This window comes from Oncorhynchus nerka, linkage group LG26, assembly GCF_034236695.1.
Source record: "Oncorhynchus nerka isolate Pitt River linkage group LG26, Oner_Uvic_2.0, whole genome shotgun sequence".
Taxonomy (NCBI): Eukaryota; Metazoa; Chordata; class Actinopteri; order Salmoniformes; family Salmonidae; genus Oncorhynchus; species Oncorhynchus nerka.
In genome coordinates this window covers 24792026-24811484 of record NC_088421.1, presented here as the reverse complement: position 1 = coordinate 24811484, position 19459 = coordinate 24792026, and the positions used below count along the sequence as shown (strand labels likewise).

General features: G+C 42.7%; 2 protein-coding genes across 2 annotated transcripts; both read left to right on the top strand.

Annotated features, from left to right (window-relative positions):
• Positions 1 to 976: 976 nt before the first annotated feature.
• Positions 977 to 10339, top strand: fam117aa (family with sequence similarity 117 member Aa). The gene is given in 10 exon segments (XM_029636711.2): positions 977 to 1512; positions 4825 to 4839; positions 4842 to 4969; positions 7722 to 7817; positions 8066 to 8179; positions 8679 to 8786; positions 8960 to 9143; positions 9233 to 9389; positions 9470 to 9507; positions 9510 to 10339. Coding segments are annotated over 10 exon segments (1179 nt in total). The 5' UTR covers positions 977 to 1394; the 3' UTR covers positions 9731 to 10339.
• A 3307-nt stretch (positions 10340 to 13646) lies between these two features.
• slc35b1 (solute carrier family 35 member B1) lies at positions 13647 to 19406 on the top strand. Its single transcript, XM_029636713.2, is given in 10 exon segments — positions 13647 to 14469; positions 14999 to 15102; positions 15256 to 15386; positions 15476 to 15506; positions 16400 to 16477; positions 16480 to 16556; positions 16693 to 16819; positions 17420 to 17526; positions 17749 to 17902; positions 18318 to 19406. Coding segments are annotated over 10 exon segments (984 nt in total). The 5' UTR covers positions 13647 to 14347; the 3' UTR covers positions 18371 to 19406.
• Positions 19407 to 19459: the final 53 nt, after the last annotated feature.

Here is a 19459-nt window from a genome sequence, read left to right as displayed (position 1 = left end):
TTTCAACTGTACCGTGCAGACGGCGTGTATGGCGTTGTGTGGGTGAACGGTTTGCTGATGTCTATGTTGTGAACAGAGTACCCCATGGTGGCGGTGGGGTTATGGTATGGGAAGGCATAAGCTAAGGACAATGAACACATTTGCATTTTATCAATGGCAATTTGAATGCACAGAGATACTGTGACGAGATCCTGAGGCCCATTGTTGTGCCGTTCATCTGCTGCCACCACCACCTCATATTTCATCATGATAATGCATGGCCCTATGTCGCAAGGATCTGCACACAATTCCTGGAAGCTGAAACTGTCTCAGTTCTTCCATGACCTGCATACTCACCAGACATGTCACCCATTGAGCATGTTTGGTATGCTCTGGATCGACATATAGAGCCATGTGTTCCAGTTCCAGCCAATATCCAGAAACTTTGCACAGCCATTGAAGAGGAGTAGGGTAACAGGCCTGATCAATTATATGTGACGGGGATGTGTCACTCTGTGTGAGGGAAATGGTCACACCAGATATTGACAGGTTTTCTGATCCACACCCCGCCCTTTTTTTTAAAGGTATCTGTGAACAACAAATGCATATCTGTATTCCCAGTCATGCGAAATCAATAGATTAGGGCTTAATTTATTTATTTCAATTGACTGATTTCCTTATATGAACGAACAAATTAAAATCTTTGAAATTGTTGCATATTGCTTTTATATTTTTTTAATCCGTGTTGATAAGGAGTTTAATCCATAATGTTCGAACATTAAAGAGGAATGTGTGCGAATGTATTGTGGGGGCAAAGGCATAGGAGTGGGGGGCCCTGTTGTACACTGCTGGTTTGAGATTTAATCAACTAGGAGGGAACATTATGACTTTCGAGGGCAGACCCTTGATAGATAGATAGATAGAGTTTATGACCAATAAAAGGGAAGTCGTATTTTTCAGTACCCAACCAGATCAAGGATGTGTCATTCGCCTCGCCCACTTGTAAGTAATTTGGACACGAGAATTTAGCTAGTTGAGCTGTTGTCAGTTTCAGACAAGATTTGACAATATTTAGTCAACTGTGTAGCCTGATAGTTTACATAAAGTAAAGTTATAATAGCCAAGGGTGGATGGTCAGGTTGGGCATTTAATAGTTTTATTGTGAACTGAATGCAGGGCTAATATTTTAGATGTATTTATTTTAGTTCGAGAGAAAAGTTGGAGGAAATCATGGTCATCACAAAAGAAGCCTGGCTGCTAGCAAGAAGCTAACCATGTTGGATACTTATCATAAATATTGAAATACTGGCTAATTTAAACTGAAGAGGTAGCTAAAACTACTGATTGTGAGCTTTGATACGATTGCCTGTTGAAGTCGAAGTGTTTTCGGCTGCTTCGTTTTGCACTTGGGGGGGATGTCGTGCAGAAGTGAAGCGGCTCGGGGGGGCACCCCTTGTCTACAACCACTTCGAGCCACTGTCCCATTCCAGCTTCACAACAAAGCACAACCGCGCTGCAAAGATTCCAAGACTGGTAAATAAAAATGGTCATTTTGGTGCCAAATATTACACTATGGTGGGAATGTCGCTAGAGTTTGCATTGTTATTGCTGTCTAGCACTAGTCTAACGGGTATGTGGGCTATCTTTGATGAACTGTTATAGTTTCTAACTGTTATTTGAGATATCAGCTGATGTACTATATAAATACATTTGATTTGAAATTTGATTTATAGTATCTTACTGCTAGCTACATGGGTCTATTTTACGTGCCTTTGGCCTCAATTTTTCTAAACAGACCCGATTTACAGTGAATATAGCCTAATTTCCACCATGCATCAACCATCCCCCACCCTGCTCAAGCTTGTGTTTTGCTGTGGGTCTCTGTAGGACCCTATAAAATGAAGTGTTATAAAAACAGAAATGTGCTACTTAATTTGAAAATGTCATGTTTTTTCCAATTCATTATTACATCACATAACTGGAACATCATAAATAGTTCTGTCAGTTACATCCATGCTTTTTAAAAATTACATCACAAATGATTGGAATGGCATCATAAAGAGTTCTCAGTAAAAGGAACACCTTTGTGAGAATGCTATTCATTGACTACAGCTCAGCGTTCAATGCTGTAGTGCCCTCAAAGCTCATCAATAAGCTAAGTACCCTGGGACTAAACACCTCCTTCTGCAACTGGATCCTGGACTTCCTGACGGGCCACCACTAGGTGGTAAGGGTAGGTAAAACACATCCGCCACGCTGATCCTCAGCACAGGGTCCCCTCAGGAGTGTGTGCTTAGTCCACTCCTGTACTCCCTGTTCACTCATGACTGCATGACCAGGCACGACTCCAACACCACCATTCAATTTGCCGATGACACAACAATGGTAGGCCTGATCACTGACAATGACGAGACAGCCTATAGGAAGGTGGTCAGAGACCTGGCTGTGTGATGCCAGGACAACAACCTCTCTCAACGTGGTCAAGACAAAGGAGATGATTGTGGACTACAGGAAAAAGAGGACCGAGCACGCCCCCATTCTCATCAACGGGGCTGCAGTGGAGCATGTTGAGTGCTTCAAGTTCCTTGCTGTCCACATCACTAACAAACTAACATGGTCCAAGCACACCAAGACTGTTGTAAAGAGGGCACAACAAAATCTATTCCACCTCAGGAGACATGGGTCCTCAGATCCTCAAAAGGTTCTATATCTGCACCATCGAGAGCATCATCCTGGTTGCATCACTGCCTGGTATTGCAACTGCTCGGCATCTGACCGCAAGGCACTAGAGGGTAGTGCGAACGGCCCAGTACATCACTGGGGTCAAGCTTCCTGTCATCCAGGACCTCTATACCAGGCGGTGTCAGAGGAAGACTCCAGCCAGCCTAGTCATAGACTGTTCTCACTGCTACCGCACAGCAAGCGGTACCGGAGCGGCAAGTCTTGGTCCACAAGGCTTCTAAACAGCTTTTACCCCAAGCCATGAGACTGCTGAACATCTAATCAAATGGCTACCCAGACTATTTGCACCCCCCCCCCCTTACACCACTGCTACTCTCTGTTGTTATCATCTATGCAAAGTCACTTTAATAACTCTACCTACATGTCCATATTACATATTGCACACCCGCAAATTGACTCTGTACCAGTAGCCCCTGTATATAGTCTCGCTATTGTTATTTTACTGCTGCTTTTTAATTAGTTGTTACTTTTATTTATTATTTGATATTTTTTAAACTGCATTGTTGATTTATGGACTTGTAAGTAAGCATTTCACTGTGAGGTCTGTTGTATTCTGCTCATGTGACTAATACGATTTGATTAACCACGTTTCCATCCAGAGTATTAATGTGACTAAAGTGGGACCATATAAAAAATAAGTCACTACAAGTAGTTTCGGTACAATTTTATAAATGCCGACAGTTTATTTGTTTGTTTGAAATGGTGGGATTTTTTTGTGTCAGTAAAATGTCATGTAAAATGTACTATGGAAATGCCTTTAGCAAATATTGATATAATAACTGCAGTGGAGGCTGGTGGGAGGTGCTATAGGAGGATGGGCATTGCAATGACTGGAATGGTATAAATGGAACAGTATCAAACACATCAAATATAAGGAAACCACATGTATGACTCCATTAATTCTGTTACAGCCTTTACAATGAGCCCATCCTCCTATAGCTCCTCCCACCAGCCTCCACTGAATAACCATCATATTGAAGTGAACTTGGAGTCGAGATGATATGGTGTGTGTGGTCCTCTCATTATTACTGGGGGAAACCATGCAGTTTATTAGGCTACAGATGAAATAAGTTCTGAACTTCACAGGGTGATGAAAGTGCATGGTGATCTTGATGCTCCATTCCAATAGATGGAGGGTATTGTTCTGGTGACATGATTGATGCTTGACTGCTGTTTGACAAATACAAATATTCTCGCTCTTATCCATTTTAATCTCATCGTGTAGACCACCCTACCCGCACTGTATCTTTGAGCTGTTTGGTAGAGCCAGAGTAAGCACATTTTCTATTTAACGTGTCAGTTTTGGTGACAACTATCAAACATCACATAGCTTTAGTATACGCTACATATCGTGATTATTTTAATCAGTCAAATGGCCTTGATAAATGGTCAGTGTTTAATATTTTTATTTGCTCTAATTGATCCTGAACTCTCTGAAGGTGTTTTAAGAGTGTAATTGAATTACACTACCTACCTCTGTACCCTCTCATGTGCCAATGTCAATAGAGGTTTTAAGGGACCTTTGTTTTGGGCCTGTAATTCCAGTGTGTTTCAACAGTACACTGTAATGATGCACCAGTAACTCTAGTGCTTGTTCTGTGGTGTTTATTTCTACATCCTGTCTGCCCTGGGAAGTGGGGTGGAGGGAAGTGGTGTGAGCTGGGGAATAGGTTTCAGGAGTAGAATCGTTGCCAGTCTTGTGCAACATGTCTTTGGAGGGCTTTGCTGCTCAGTGGCTTGGCTCACACCTGCCAGAGATGACTTACAAAGAGCACACACTACTTGTACTACGAGCTCACCGAGCCCTACGAGGGGAGGTGGGGGCCGGGGAGGCCATTTTATGAACTGCTGCTGGTGTTAAAGTTGTTTTGAGCCTCCTTTATGATGTTTGTTCCAACTATGTTGCACCGGTAGACTGAGCATTGAGTTTGTCAGACCAATATGCTGTCAAACTGGGGCACCGTCACACAAAACAGCCCTCCATACAAGATTAGCATCTGTCTTCTGTTACAAATATTGACCTCATCTCACACTCACAGTATAAAGCTAGAACCATATTTCATATCAGTAAATGTGATGTATTTTGTCTTTTTTTTCCTTCAGGCGACAGGAGCAAGTCTCGCCCCCAAAGCCGACCATTCGTCGCACCCTGTCCCTGGATACAATTGTTGGACCATATCTGCAGGGCCGGTGGCCCAAGGAGGCAGAGAGCCAAGGAGTCACCTGTGTCAATGACAAGGCCACACAGGTAAACTCACCGGACTCAGTCACAGCCCAAATGTGAATTTAACATTAACAGCCATTAACTCCTACAGATCTGAAACCGAGAGGAATATTCTCTTGTCAAGCCTGTATTGATATTGCTTAAAAGCTAAATTCAATTTGCCATTTGTAGGGCCTCCTAATCAAATCACTGTTGTCCTATTCTGTAAATAAAAACCAAGGCTTTTGAGGCTGGTCTGCAGGTGTCACTGTTCCATTCTGAGCTGTGCCACTAGAGACTCTGGGTTCTTCAACCTCAACCTCTGTACTGTCTCTTCAACCTCAACCTGCGACCTTCAGGTCCCTGGGGGCGACTGCAACAACCTACCCCCGCCTAGTCGTTCGTCCGGGTTAGGGAGGGTTTGTCTCTTCAACCTAGGGATGTCCTCCTGTCTCTTCAACGCAACCTACCCCCCTCCTACTGTCTCTTCAACTCTTGTGGCGGGTCTCTTCAACCTCAACCTACCCCCCGGGCCCAGTGCACGCTAACCAGGTTGCCAGGTGCACTGTGTTTCCTCCGACACATTGGTGCGGCTGGCTTCCCTACTGTCTTGGATGCTCAACCTACAGTGTTAACCTAGCAGTGCGGCTTGGTACTGTCTTGTGTTTTCCCCCCTCCTACTGAACCTCATGACTTTCAACCTTCCCCCCGTCCTCTGTCTCTTCAACCTCAACCTACCCCCCGCCCCCTCCTACTGAGTTGTCTTCAACCTCAACCTGAGACAAGATAGTAGCTACTAACAATTGGATAACCGGGAGAAAAACCTACCCCCGGTAAAAAAACAAAACAAAACCATTTGTCAAGCTCCCCATTCAATTTGTCACCGTTGCTGCTTATAATGGCCAGACTTCTAATCTATGAAAATGTGTGTTATGAACACTGTTGTCCTATTCTGTAATTTAAAAACCAAGTGAGGCTATCTGAGGCTGGTGCTGCAGGTGTCTAGCAGTTCCATTCTGAAGCTGAGGAGCAGTGGAAGGCAGCCAACTGGATATAGTTGTTTTGTTCTCTTCATCCTCTACTGTCTCTTCAACCTCAACCTACCCCCCCCCCTCTGGTGCACAAAACCTGGGCTAACCTAACCACACTCCACCACTGGTGCCCTCAATCTTGACCACAGTTTATACTGAACAAACCCCCTGCCCTCTATTGTACAGAACAGACCCCTCTCGACCTCATTATACAGCCCCCCCCCCCCCCCCCCCCACTGCTTTATTTAAGATGATATAACTGTCTCCTATTGTCTGCCATTATCTCCTTTCTTCAGTAATGAAACTGGCACATTTTCCCATACAACCAGCTTCTTGTGGATTTGGGCAGTTCACCACACAAACTAAAGAGATACCCAATCTAAAAATTTGTAGTAACAGGTTCAAAACCCCTTTGTAATATTTAAAAGTAAATCTACATCAAATAAAACACGAGGCTGAACTGAACATTCCATCACCACCTTTTGACTGGATCTTTTTATAGCCCTGTGTCCCGTGATCTCTCCAGTCATGTTTGGTGTCGGAAGGGAGGAGGGGTGTGTAGGGAGCAGTAACACTACACTGACAGGGTTGGGTAACTGACTGTCCCTCCATGACACATTTAGCCACAATGTCTGACCACTGCTCCACCAGATTGGGCGGAAGATGGCGTCAAGGTTTTTGTCATTTATAGGGTGGGACCGACTCTGTTACACTACTGTGTGGAACATCAGTGTGGAACTCTGAGATGTCTGAGAGCTCTAGGAGACTAGACCCAGAGAGAAGACTGCATTTTGGGAAACGTGACCTGGAGAGGAACCTGCATTTGGAGGAGAGGAGGGCCAGAGAAAATAGCTAAGTTAGGGGAGGCAGAACAGGAAAAAATAAATTGATGTTGAGGTGAAATTGGCCATCAACAAGAGGATCCTGTCCAGGCTGTGTGTGAAGCAGGAGTGTGGAGAGGAGGGAGGGCAGCTCAGCAGATAGATCGCCACACACCCACATCCTCCCGTCTGCCAGCAACGCTCACCCCAGGGCTTGTGGGCATTAGAGGAGTGGGGCCTATGTCGGTAGGAACTCTCCACTGTCCTCTCTCTTCCTCCTCCTCTTGCATGTGAAGACATGGAGCTCAGTTGTGATGAATGAAGGAGGGACAGCACAGGATGTCACCATGTTGATTACCCAAACTCTGTAGCGGTCTCCTATTCTGTGTGAATGCAGCTGTCAGTCTACATGTTTTGTGTACTAATGTTAAACTGTGTCTGTGCTGTTGTAGTCTTTTTTTTGCTGTAGCTGACGTGTGTCACTTGTGTATTTGCATTGCTGTGGTTTTTGTTTTACTCATTTGTAGGGGGTGTTGTCAGCAACAGTAGTTTACTCTTCGCCTGCCTGTCTGCCTCTGCACAGCTGTGTAGCTGGCAGGTGTGCCTGACAGCTGTAGGGCACCACTTCTGTACTCTAGTCAAATCATGTAGCTCGGGTGATGTTTCACTTCCATAGGTGTCAATTGTACAGCAAGAGCAAAATGGGTTCACTGCTCTGTAATGTTCTACTGAAAGGTCAATCTTAGAACTCGTAGATAAAGTTACCAGTTGTGTCGTTAAATGATCGACAAGAACATAATGCTGTCTGACTCCAATCCGATCTGCAAAGTTTCCACAGCAAAAAACTATTTTCAAGTCAGTTTAGTTTTTCAGAAAGTGTGTGTTGTGTGCAGAGTTGTATAAGCAACGTGGCTGGTTACTATAACAACCCTGCTCCTTCCATAGACTCCCAGCTCCTGGGCAGAGGAGACTCGGGGAAGAAGAAGTGTTGGCGGACACAAACGCTCAGCATCATGGGGCAGCGCTGAACACTTGAGGGATGTGAGTACTTTCTTTGAATGTAAATGTTTACTAAAAAAGGTCCTTAAACCAGGAGCTTGTCAATCAAACATCATTCTCACAATACACCAGTAAATCTCAGAGATGGGACTATTTTTACTCTCCTGTTGTCTGCAGAGACTCGGCCAGTCACACCCCTCTCTCCCTGTTGAATTAGTCCTCCCCTCATTCTTTCCTCTGAAAGACGAGCGTCTCTTCTAAGTCCTTTTCCCTCTATGACTTGGCCTCAGGTGGTTAAGCTCAAGCACCAGCTGCAGAAGCGCTCCCGACACGCCCCTCCCTCTGGGGGATATGAGCGTCCCCACCACCCCCTACCTGGAGGCCATGTGCCAGGCGCTACACAGGTACGTCCTATACAGCCCTCTTCCATAATACTGTGGATTTGATCTGTACTCTGAGCCCGTCCTTATTTATACTGCAACTTGTTTACTTAAATTTAAAATGTTATTTTTGATTTTGAATGTCCCCTGGATGACTGTAACGTAAGATCATGTATGCAGACAGTGGGACCCAGGAGGTGTTCAGAGTGTTCACTGACACAGAACACTGATGGTTGGCCTCCTGAGTTTCTCAGGCAGAGTAGAGAGACGTTAGCAACAGGGCCTGAAAAACAGCACTGCTTTTCTTAGGAGCTGGTGTCATCAAGCTGCCTGGTTGCACCATCGCCACGCTATGACAGGAATGCACATTGACAGGAATACACTCGTACTCATACACGTAGCTACATGGCCTTTGGTACATACCCTCACACTCAAGCCCCTTTGTGTGGAACAGATCAAATCAGACCATACACACTCCTGTGCTCCATTTTCATGTGACCTTGGTGCCCCCCCCCCCCCCCAGACGGTGCCCCTGAGCAGGTTGGCCCCTCGGCTGCGGCGCAGTGTGGAAGGTCTGAACCTGGAGCTGGAGGGGGTCTTTGTGTCAGAGACCCCTGAGGACCAGCACAAGGTGAGCATGTATAAATACAGCCTATCTGCTTGGGTACCGGCTGGCTTAGATCCATGATCTCAACCCTCTATGGAGTCACTGGATCCCTCTAGTGACAGCCAATTAGCTCTTATTTCTCTCCAATGGCCAGTGTCCCATAGCCTCACCGTACCCTCTCCCTGTTCCCCTGTTAGATCCTGGATGTCCCAGATGGCCACAGAGCCCCAGTTCCTGCCCAGAGGTGCAGCAGTGGTACCCAGAGTGAACCCTCCCCTGCCTCGTTCGACCCTGCATTGCTCTCTCCATCTGAGTCTCCCTGTTCCCTGAACCCAGCTCTACTCTCCCCATCTCAGTCTCCCTGCCAAATGGGAGAGCCAGGTGAGTAAATGGATGGTTTGTTAGACTTGAATGATTTAAATACCATAGTGGACCTTTTTTTAAATCATTTTTTTTCCTGCTCTGTGCAGACCTTGTGGACTGTGAGACCGTGTGCCCCTCTCCAGTTGTTCTGGACCCCTCCCTGTTGCAGCCCTCCTCCTCCCCTCGTCCCAACAAGACCTACTCCTTCCAGAGGGAGCCCCCTGAAGGCTGTGAGCGAGTACGCGTAGTGTGTGAAGAGGCTATGTGAGTATTGAAACACACAGAGACTTTGTGTAATTAGAAATGATTTGGGCTAATCATCTCTTTCTGTCCCTCAACCCCAGGTCTCCCTGTCAGAGAGAGCCTCTCCTCCAGGTATCCTGCCTGACCCCAACAAGGTGAATTTCACTCCCCATGGAGGCTCTGCCTTCTGCCCTGTCAGTCTGCTCAAGCCCTTGCTGCCCTCCATGGACCTCCTGTTCCGCGGCCTGTCAGTCTCGCCTGTCACAGGCTGCTCAGGTCAAGGCTCTTCCCCCTACCAGACAGTTGGGCATTCGGTTGGGGGCTACATGAGTGGAACCCTCCAGGACACAACCACCATGTGACTGTGGAGATGGGGTTGTTTTCAGACTAATGAGGATGGATTTATCCTAATAGATTAAATCAAGATGGCTGCCACCACCTTGTCAGGGACTGTTATGACAAGCCTCCAGATCTATTCAACTAAGATCAACAAAAAGAGACCTCTACAGTGGGTTCTCTGTGGGATCAGGTTCAAATCTGTCATGTTCTATCCTGATTCTCAGAGGGACTTGCTGCTCTGGGTACATTGATAGTCACTTGCCCCCTTGGTTAGGGGGGTAAATAAATTGTACAAATGTTTGTGTGACATATTTTCATTCTACACAACTTGGCCTTGCTCTGATACCCTTAGATTTGTTATAGCTAGAGCTTGGAGTCAGAGATGTACTAATTAGTGATGCCCGGGTTGACTCATAACCCGGGGTGGATGGGTTTAGTCATTAAATATTGTGTGGTGGGTGGCAGGCTGGTTGAATAAAGATAAATAATACCTTTTAAAAAATACATAAATGTGTAATTATTGTGCAATTTATAAAGGCTGCATTGAGGTACATCTTTCATTATTTTCGGCTATCTGGTATTAGTGCATAAACCTAATCTGCAGGGTTTAACTGTAGGCACGCCAAATAGCCCACCTGCCAATCGCCAAGTAATACCTTTGGGAACAGGCAGAACAAGTTATTAATCCACGGAGGCAAAATAGGACACCTTCAGGTTTTAGTTCAATAAGACAAAATTATGACGGAGAGTTGAAAGCAAAGAGAAGGGAGGGCCAGAAAAGTAATGTTTGGACCTTTGGTGAAGTGATAAACCAGTAATTGTGCAGGGCTTAACTGACAGTTACAAGACGGAACTTCAAATAGCCCACCTGGCATGTCAAGGGAATTGTGAAATCTGGGCACTGATTTGTAGGTCTATAACTTCTCAACAGCCTTAATAATAACTCTTGCAGAATTAAGAATTTCTGCAGTAAAATCATACACTAAATTTCGGCACATTTGGAACAGGAGTGGAGCCCACCTGATTTATTCTTGAGTGCCATGCTCAAACCATCTGTAGAGGTGCTGTCTTCATCATAAAAGCTGATAGTATTTCAACCACATAAAAAAAGTGCATCAAAACCTGAAATCTTATCAGAAACCCGTTGGGTCGTTTTCAAGCTTTAGGCACCCAAACAGCCGGTCAAACTGATGTCATTTGGGCAGAACATCTTTCCCTTCATATTTTTGTTTTTGTGTTTTCTCCCCGGTCCCTAAAATATCTTTGCTCCGCGAAAGGTGACCGAGAACTTTACCAATATCAATATTATGTATGATCTCAACAGTGTAAAAATGCATTAATCGGTGGGATCTCGAGCCATGCGTTTTGATTTTAAATGCATTGATCGGTGTGATCTAGAGCCATGCGTTTTGATTTTAAATGCATTGATCGGTGTGATCTCGAGCCATGCGTTTTGATTTTAAATGCATTGATCGGTGTGATCTAGAGCCATGCGTTTTGATTTTAAATGCATTGATCGGCATGTGAAGGGAATGCGTTTTGATTTTAAATGACTTGATAGGTCTATAACCTCTCACATGCCTTTTGATTTTAAATGCATTGATCAGTATGACCTAGAGCCATGCGTTTTGATTTTAAAATGCATTGATCATCTAAATGTTTTGATTTTAAATTTGAACGGGTGATCTCGAGAAATATGATTTATTTTAAATGCATCTTGATCTAGAGCCATGCGTTTTGATTTTAAATGCATCTGAGGTGGGTCTTCATCCATGCGTTTTGATTTAAAACAATCAAATTCATCAAAGCCATGCGTTTTGAAATTTTAAATGCGTTTTTGATTGCGGCCCTGTTTCTACCCTTTATATAAATGTATTGATGTTGCAAATAAAATCTTTCCATATAATTATTTTTTAATCACAAAATATATAAAAAATGCGTGACCTACACAAAAGAAAATGTACATCATCCCACCGTTGGGGCAAGGTGTTCAAAGCGTTCCTAAGGAATATTGGCCCATGTCGGCGCGAATGCTTCCCACAGGTGTCAAGTTTGCTGGATATCCTTTTGGTGGTGGACCCTATTTGATACACAAAGGAAACTTTTGGGCGTGAAAAACCCAGCAGTGTTCCAGTTCTTGACCCAAACCAGTGCGTCTTGCACCTAACGTTACTACCATACCCCATATGTATGTGGGCACTCCAAAGAGTAAATATGTTATTCATACCCTGATTATTAATCTCCCTTTACAATACCTATGTATTCTCATGAACATTTGAACTGAAAGTTGAAGAACAAGTTAATTGGGCCTCAGTCAGTTATCAATAGTACATGTCTGAATTGTACTGACACTGTCAGTATACTAGCTAGCCACATCTACTATTTCTAAGTGCTCAACTCATCATGGAGATTTTGCTTAGTAGGCCTATGACATACATACTTAATTTTGCATTAAAAAATAATTATATTCATATAGTTTAACAATAATCTTTGCTTCAAACATTTAGGATTATGTATATTGTTGCCATCACACAAACCTGTAAGAAAATACACATACAGTATGGATGCAGCATCAAATGTGGCATTGGAAGGCAGCTTCATCAACACTATGCAGGAGATCATAACTGAACAAAACATTTGGCTTCCGGTTCATGGAACTTTTGTTCACAATACCTAAGTGCTCATTAGACTTCCATATGTCTATTTAACATTCCCATAAGTTAGCAAGGGTCTGCAAAATGTTTAAAAGGTTTTTAAAAATATATAACAGTTGGACAATGAATGAAGATATTCCAAACATTTATAATTTTTTAATCAAATCAGATATTGTTCAGACATTTTGGTGGGAAATCAAGTTATTCAATTTATTAAAAATGTCTCAATTTTTTCTTATGTATTTACATAAGTAAATGTTTGGAGGTATACAAAACATGACAGACTATCCAGGTGAAAGCCATGATCCACTTCAAATGTGTAGATGAAAGGGAGGAGACAGGTTAAAGAAGGAGTTTTATGTCTTGGGACATGGATTGTGTGTGTGTCCATTAAGAGGGGGAATGGGCAAGACAAAAGATGGAACGGGGTATGTCCATTTCTGAGTCCCAATGTTTATCATGAATTTGGATCTTGTTTTTGTATTCTCTTGTCCCATTGATGGGGGTGAATGTATTGTTTTTGAATCTGTCAAGTAATTGTTCATTATGATAGACATTTCCCATATTTAGGGCCTAGTAGAATGTTTTTACAGTTGGTTTGTGAGTATACCTAGTGAGTACTCACTTTGTGACTTGACCTATCCCTTGCTCAGGTTGAGGCTGAGCAATGTTTATGGCAATATAGTGGCTGTTCCTATATCAGTTTGAAATGCATGTTGTGTCATGCATGAGCATGAACCTCTGCTCTCTTCTGATGTAAAGGCACAGTCTGAATCATTTGGACATAGTTGTCTTTTCCCCCAGCTTCGGATAAGATTTACCTTACTGTTTTGTGATGTAAAATGACATTGTTTCACCAATATGTAGGTGTTCTTCCATTACTTTCCTGTAAATTAATGTTTTAAGCATTGAAGTTGTTTAAACATGTTTTTAGTTTGACAGTAGACACTAACATTAAATGGACATTAAACCAATTGTGAATGGGTTCAGTCATGATTATTGAACAATGCTGAAATGTGGTGGTGCATTTCAATGTTGTTAAATTTGTCTTCACACGTGTCGCTGTGTCTCTGGAGTAGAAGCCCCGCCCATTCTCTAGTCCGTCTGTTTCAATGGCAGAATCTTGTGGTTTATTGCCTTATTTGGACCAATAGAATCCATCCACATCCCTGTACGAAAAAAGACACGCGACAAGTTCGAGAAAGCCCCGCAAATGTTTTCAATAGTCGTCTGTGTAGACTGCCATTTAAATGAACAATAAATCAAAGAGTATAGATCACATTTATATTACAGCTGAATATTTTGATACATCAACAAAAATAAGAACATTTTCGAGATACCTTGTATGCTGTATATAAGTTGATTCAAATGAGAAAACAAATCACATGGTTCATGCATAGTTATAAAATTGTAGCATCTGCGTTCTGCCAGCAACTGTTTTATATGAATGGTATAGTAGCTACAAACTCAAGCATATCCGTTGAGGGCTCCTAATGAACCACTGAGGTCTTTGAGACAGCTTGTTCTCTGACGTATTTCAATGAAAACAACTACACTCCGGTTTCCACCGGGAAAATTGTCTGAATGGGATGCCTTTGACATAACCTGGATCGGGACAGGACTAACGTTTGCTAGTACGAGAGACCTGCAATTAAGGACATATATTCCGGATTCAACACTATACTGCGACAGCTGGATTTACAACAATGATGGATTTTGCTAATTGCTAACAACCAACCCACCAATCTAACGTTGGCTAACTAACGTTAGCTAGCTAACAGCTAGCTAACATTTAGCTAAATCTTTGAAGAGGAACCACGGACTGATCTATAGTCACATTAGCAACTGTCTGCCTAGTTAGGGTAACGTTACAGCGTCACCATTTCCGGGCTTGTGATATCTGGGATTGTGGAGCGGGACGTTGCTTTGAGGGGTACGGGGATCGGATCTGTATCGGTTTCCATACCCGGACAGCTAGAGGACAGCATGGCTGCAGGAAAGGGAGCGGGGAAGCCCTCGCTACTGCAGAACGAGCGTATACGATTCATTGTCTGTTTCCTCGGAGTCTTCGTTTGTTATTTTTACTATGGCATATTACAAGAGACAATGTAAGTATTTTCCTGGTCTGACATCCGAGCGACATCATTGATTTCTAAACATAGGCTCTTGATGCACATTGCTTTTATTGGCTGTTTCTTTGTGCACATATGTTATTTGCTGATGCTGTATGCAACAAGTTCATGTCATTATTGAATGTAGGCGAGCCAACTCTACAGAGCTGAAACTGTTCAAAAAACTATATCCCTATGGTATTAGCTTGCTACATACTGTAGATATGTCTTGAATGGTATGTCACTCAAGGGTGAGGAATCTCATCTTGTTTCCAGTGATGATTTGTATCTGTAGTCAACCAGAGCAGACTACTAGTACCTCACACTGCCCTCTCATTCTCTTTTTATAGCCTACAGATACTCCACAGTTTAATTAACAAATCATTCCCTTGCTGAATATCAAGGCCTGTGTGTTGTTGTGTGTCACACCTGTCTTATATGTGTAATAAGAAGTGGATTAACTCTGGATTAACATGAGTGGTTGCACTGATAAAGTGTCATAATGCTGTTTGTCTGATTTACCCAGTACCCGAGGACAGTATGGTGAGGGGGAGAAGAAGGAGAAGTTTGTTTATGCCACAACGCTGGTATTCATCCAATGCATCATCAATGCTGGGTTTGCCAAGATCTGTGAGTAAACCACACATAGTCATCGTGGCCTTTCACCTTCTGCCCAACACAGTTATCTCCAACATATCTTGCCCCCTGTGGGTGTTTCAATGGTCTGTTGGTATTGAATCTCCATGTATTATCGATGTCTCTTCTCTACCTGCTCCCCATTAGTGATTCAGTTTTTTGAGGGTTCCAGACCAGACCACACCAAGAGCTGGCTCTATGGAGTGTGTTCCCTGTCTTATCTTGGAGCCATGGTATCCAGCAACTCTGCCCTACAGTATGTCAACTACCCCACACAGGTCAGTCTTATCCCTCGCTGTCATCATCATAATTTGTTGTGATATTTTATTGTTTTAATATCTAAACAACCTCTCTATTGTTGTCACAGGTGTTGGGGAAGTCTTGTAAGCCCATCCCAGGTAGGTGTAATAATTATATTATTGCTCATCCTGACCCCACTCTCAACACCTGAATATGTAATTAACAAGTCATATGCAGCCTTTGGCTTGGTGACCAGTGCAGGTTTGAGGGTTTAGTTTGCCTTATTTTATTGCATGGCCTCTTACTGCAGCAGTGTGTCATGTTTCAGTGTCAGCCAGACTCCCTTATCTGCATTTCCAGTGCCATTTTTAAAGCTGCAATATGTAACTTTTGGGCGACTGAACCAAATTCACATTGAAATATGAGTTATAGATTTGTCATTCTCATTGCAAGCCAGTCTAAGAAGCGGTGTATCTGTTCTATGTGCACTATTTCTATCCTTCCCTTTCTAAGTTTTGTTTTTGCATCTTTTACTTTCGGTTTTGTATGGTACAATGATTATTTACACTATACATGGCTTGTTTTGTCACATACACTGACATTTGACAAACTATTAGAATTTTAGCAACCAGGAAATATCTGTGTGATTTCTGCATATTGCACCTTTTTTAAACTACACATCCCATCAGCCCTTCCAAACTCAGTGTCCCTGTTTAATGAACATACATTCTATTTGCATGCACCTGCTGTGAGTCTCTGTCTCCCCATGTATACTCCTATGACTGCAAGTGTCATGCTAACAATAAGTACATGAGTCTAGTCTTGTCCCACCCAGTATGTTTCAATATGTAAACACTGTCTAGGGTTATTGTGTTCTATAGTAATACACTGACCAGTCTTATCCCTTGAGCACGTGCAGCCCATTAATCTACATAGCCATGGTTTTTACCCCTTGGCTGACTTGTCTTTCTATGTGCACATCAACCTAATAGACCAGTGATGGCTGCTGCTGATAACTGCCCCTCACATCCCTTTGCCTTTGGTTCCACAGTGATGATTCTGGGTGTATTTGTACTGAGGAAGAAATACCCACTGGCCAAGTACCTGTGTGTGCTGTTGATCGTCAGCGGGTGGCCCTGTTCCTCTATAAACCCAACAAGAGTGTCACTTCCACAGATTCTGCTTTCGGCTTCGGGGAGATCCTGTTGGTGAGTGTAACTGTCCTCATCTGCCTGTGGTATTATCTCTGTGACCTCGTCTGTGTTTCTCTCTGCCTATTTGTGTATTTGTTGTCTGTGCCTCTGTGGGTTTGTAAATGTGACCTTCTCTCTCCCTGTATCCTAGCTGCTATCTCTGACCATGGACGGTTTGACTGGTGTGGCCCAGGACCACATGAGGAATCTCTTCCAGACTAGTGCCAACCACATGATGCTCAACATCAACATGTGGTCCACCCTGGTGCTGGGACTAGGTGAGACACCTGTTGTCCCTCACTAGTGTGAAAATATACACTTTGTCGGTTCTTTCTGCTTTGTTTCTTCTGTATCTCTATCTCTGCCAACTCCCCGTCTCTACTAAATACACCATTATTTATTCAATAAAATATCTTCATCTCAGATCTTCCTTCTCAGTCTAAGTGTCCCAATCTCATGCTTTTCTACAGCCTTACTTTTATCAGAAACCCTTTGTTTGGTTTTGGCCAAAGCAGTCCCCACTTCCCCAGTTCTATTCAACCCAATCAAACTGCTGTTACTGCTCTGTACCAGTAGGGGGAGCCCTTAATCCACTGTTGATTTTGATTTTGGAACAGGCATTTTCACCATAAAGTCATGGAACCAAATCTCAGCATGGGTTTGATTCCAAAACAATTAAAATAATTCATTGGCTTCTCCCCACATTTGTAGCAGAAGAAAAGGCTAACCAATCTTATAATTTGAGATTAAAAAATAAGAATCAAACAGCCTAGTTAAATAAAAAAAAAAAAAAAATTGTTACATGCAGGAAAAAATAAAATCAATTTATGCTGAATTGTGTCACTTTCAGTAAATTATCCCATGTGTTTTTCTTTCAGGGGTGTTGTGGACAGGTGAGGTATGGGACTTCCTGAGCTTCACAGACCGTCACCCCAGCATCTTCTGGAACATCCTTTTGTTTGGAATAACTAGTGCTTTAGGCCAGGTGGGTCTCACATGGGTGTGACTGTGTGTGTGTGTGTGTGTTAAAAGGAAAACATTTCCATGGCTGCAAATCACATTCTACATTTTAATTGGTTCACATGTGTGTGATTCTTATGGATAAGTGCCAGTATGTGGTTTACAGTGGTCTTTCTCTATTTTGCTCTCATTCTCATTGCAGAGGGTCTTTTATAGTAACAGTCATTCACTCCTCTTCCTCTCTTAGACCTTCATCTTCATGACTGTGGTGTACTTCGGCCCTCTCACCTGCTCCATCGTCACTACCACACGGAAGTTCTTTACCATCCTGGGCTCTGTCCTTCTGTTCGGCAACGTCCTCAACACCATGCAGTGGGTCGGCACTATCCTGGTGTTCCTTGGTGAGTAACAACATTAACTTGTTAACTCTTAATATCTCTCTGATGTTGTGTGTCTCTCTCTCTCTCTCTATCTCTATCTATCTATCTATCTATCTATCTATCTATCTATCTATCTATCTATCTATCTATCTATCTATCTATCTATCTATCTATCTATCTATCTATCTATCTATCTATCTATCTATCTATCTATCTATCTATCTATCTATCTATCTATCTATCTACCATGTGCTCATTGTCTGTAGTAACTTTAAGCTTCACCTCATAGTTGAAATGATGAGCTGCTCTTCAGCTGCTTATGGAAATGTTCCATTAGAGCTCATAGGCCTCAACTAGTAGTGAAGTCTCTTTTTGATTGATGAGATGACTAGACACCTCTACTGTCTTAATTGTATCATGTGCTTTTTCATTTAAGGTCTCGGGTTTGATGCCAAATTTGGCAAGACACCAAAGAAGACCACACACTAAGGAACCTGGAATATGTGTCATGGCAAAACTGACAAACTGAAAGTCCAGTGGACAGAAATCCATCTCTCTCTGATTTTCTTACCACATCCTGCCTAGGCAGTACACCTACATACACTTAGTCATTGTTAGTTTCCATATTATATATAATTTTTTTTACATAATCATGAAAGAAGCCCCTATGTTTTCAAACGTCCCCATTCTCCTGAACCTACTAAGACAGACAAGCATCATCTACTTAGACCGCAAGACCACATCCACATGAAGAGTAAATGGGGCAGAATGAGATGGGTGGGCCGAGGAAAGATGACAACATGCACGTCAAATCCCTTGTGGTTGTTGAGGTGGCTCCTCCCTTTGGACTACATCTGAACCACCACAGGCCTATGAATCTCAGCTCCAAGATTTACCATGAACTCATCACCAAGGAATGCCTGGTTTTCACTGGGATTTGTAACCATAGTAAAGAAATTGGTTACAGAAAAACAGCCTAATAAACGAGTCGTTTGTCTTGTTAGTTAGTAGAAGTTTTCCAAGTAAAACTCTATTATCAGATCTCAAGTTGTTGAGACCTGCACAAGATTCTGAATGTTGACATGCTGTAGATGAGGAGTTTTAACACTTCCATGTAGTTGACTCAGGATGTTAGTCTTCATTTCCATTATTATCTTGGCAGACAACTAGCCTCTCTGTATTATGGAAATAATAAACATAAAATACTGTAAATGAACCAAATTGTTTGATACTCATGGCCAATCTGACAGATAAATCTTGTTGCTTTTTAAAAAAAAAAGTAGGATATGCCTTGAATACATAGTAAAAGGAAAACTATAATATGGGATCAGCATAGTTATATGTTTAATAAATTGCTATTATTGAACGTTTTGGCCAAACTGGATGAAAATCTGCCAACGTACAATTCTTTTCCAGAGAATTAAAACCAGATGAAATTAAACAGAAGGAGACATGATTTGGCTTGAATCTGTGTTTTGATATGACAATAAAACATGTTTTCCATTGTTCTAGGATTGGAACACCAGGCTGACAATGACCTTGTTCTTTCTCAAAATGATAAATGTATCATGTAAGCAT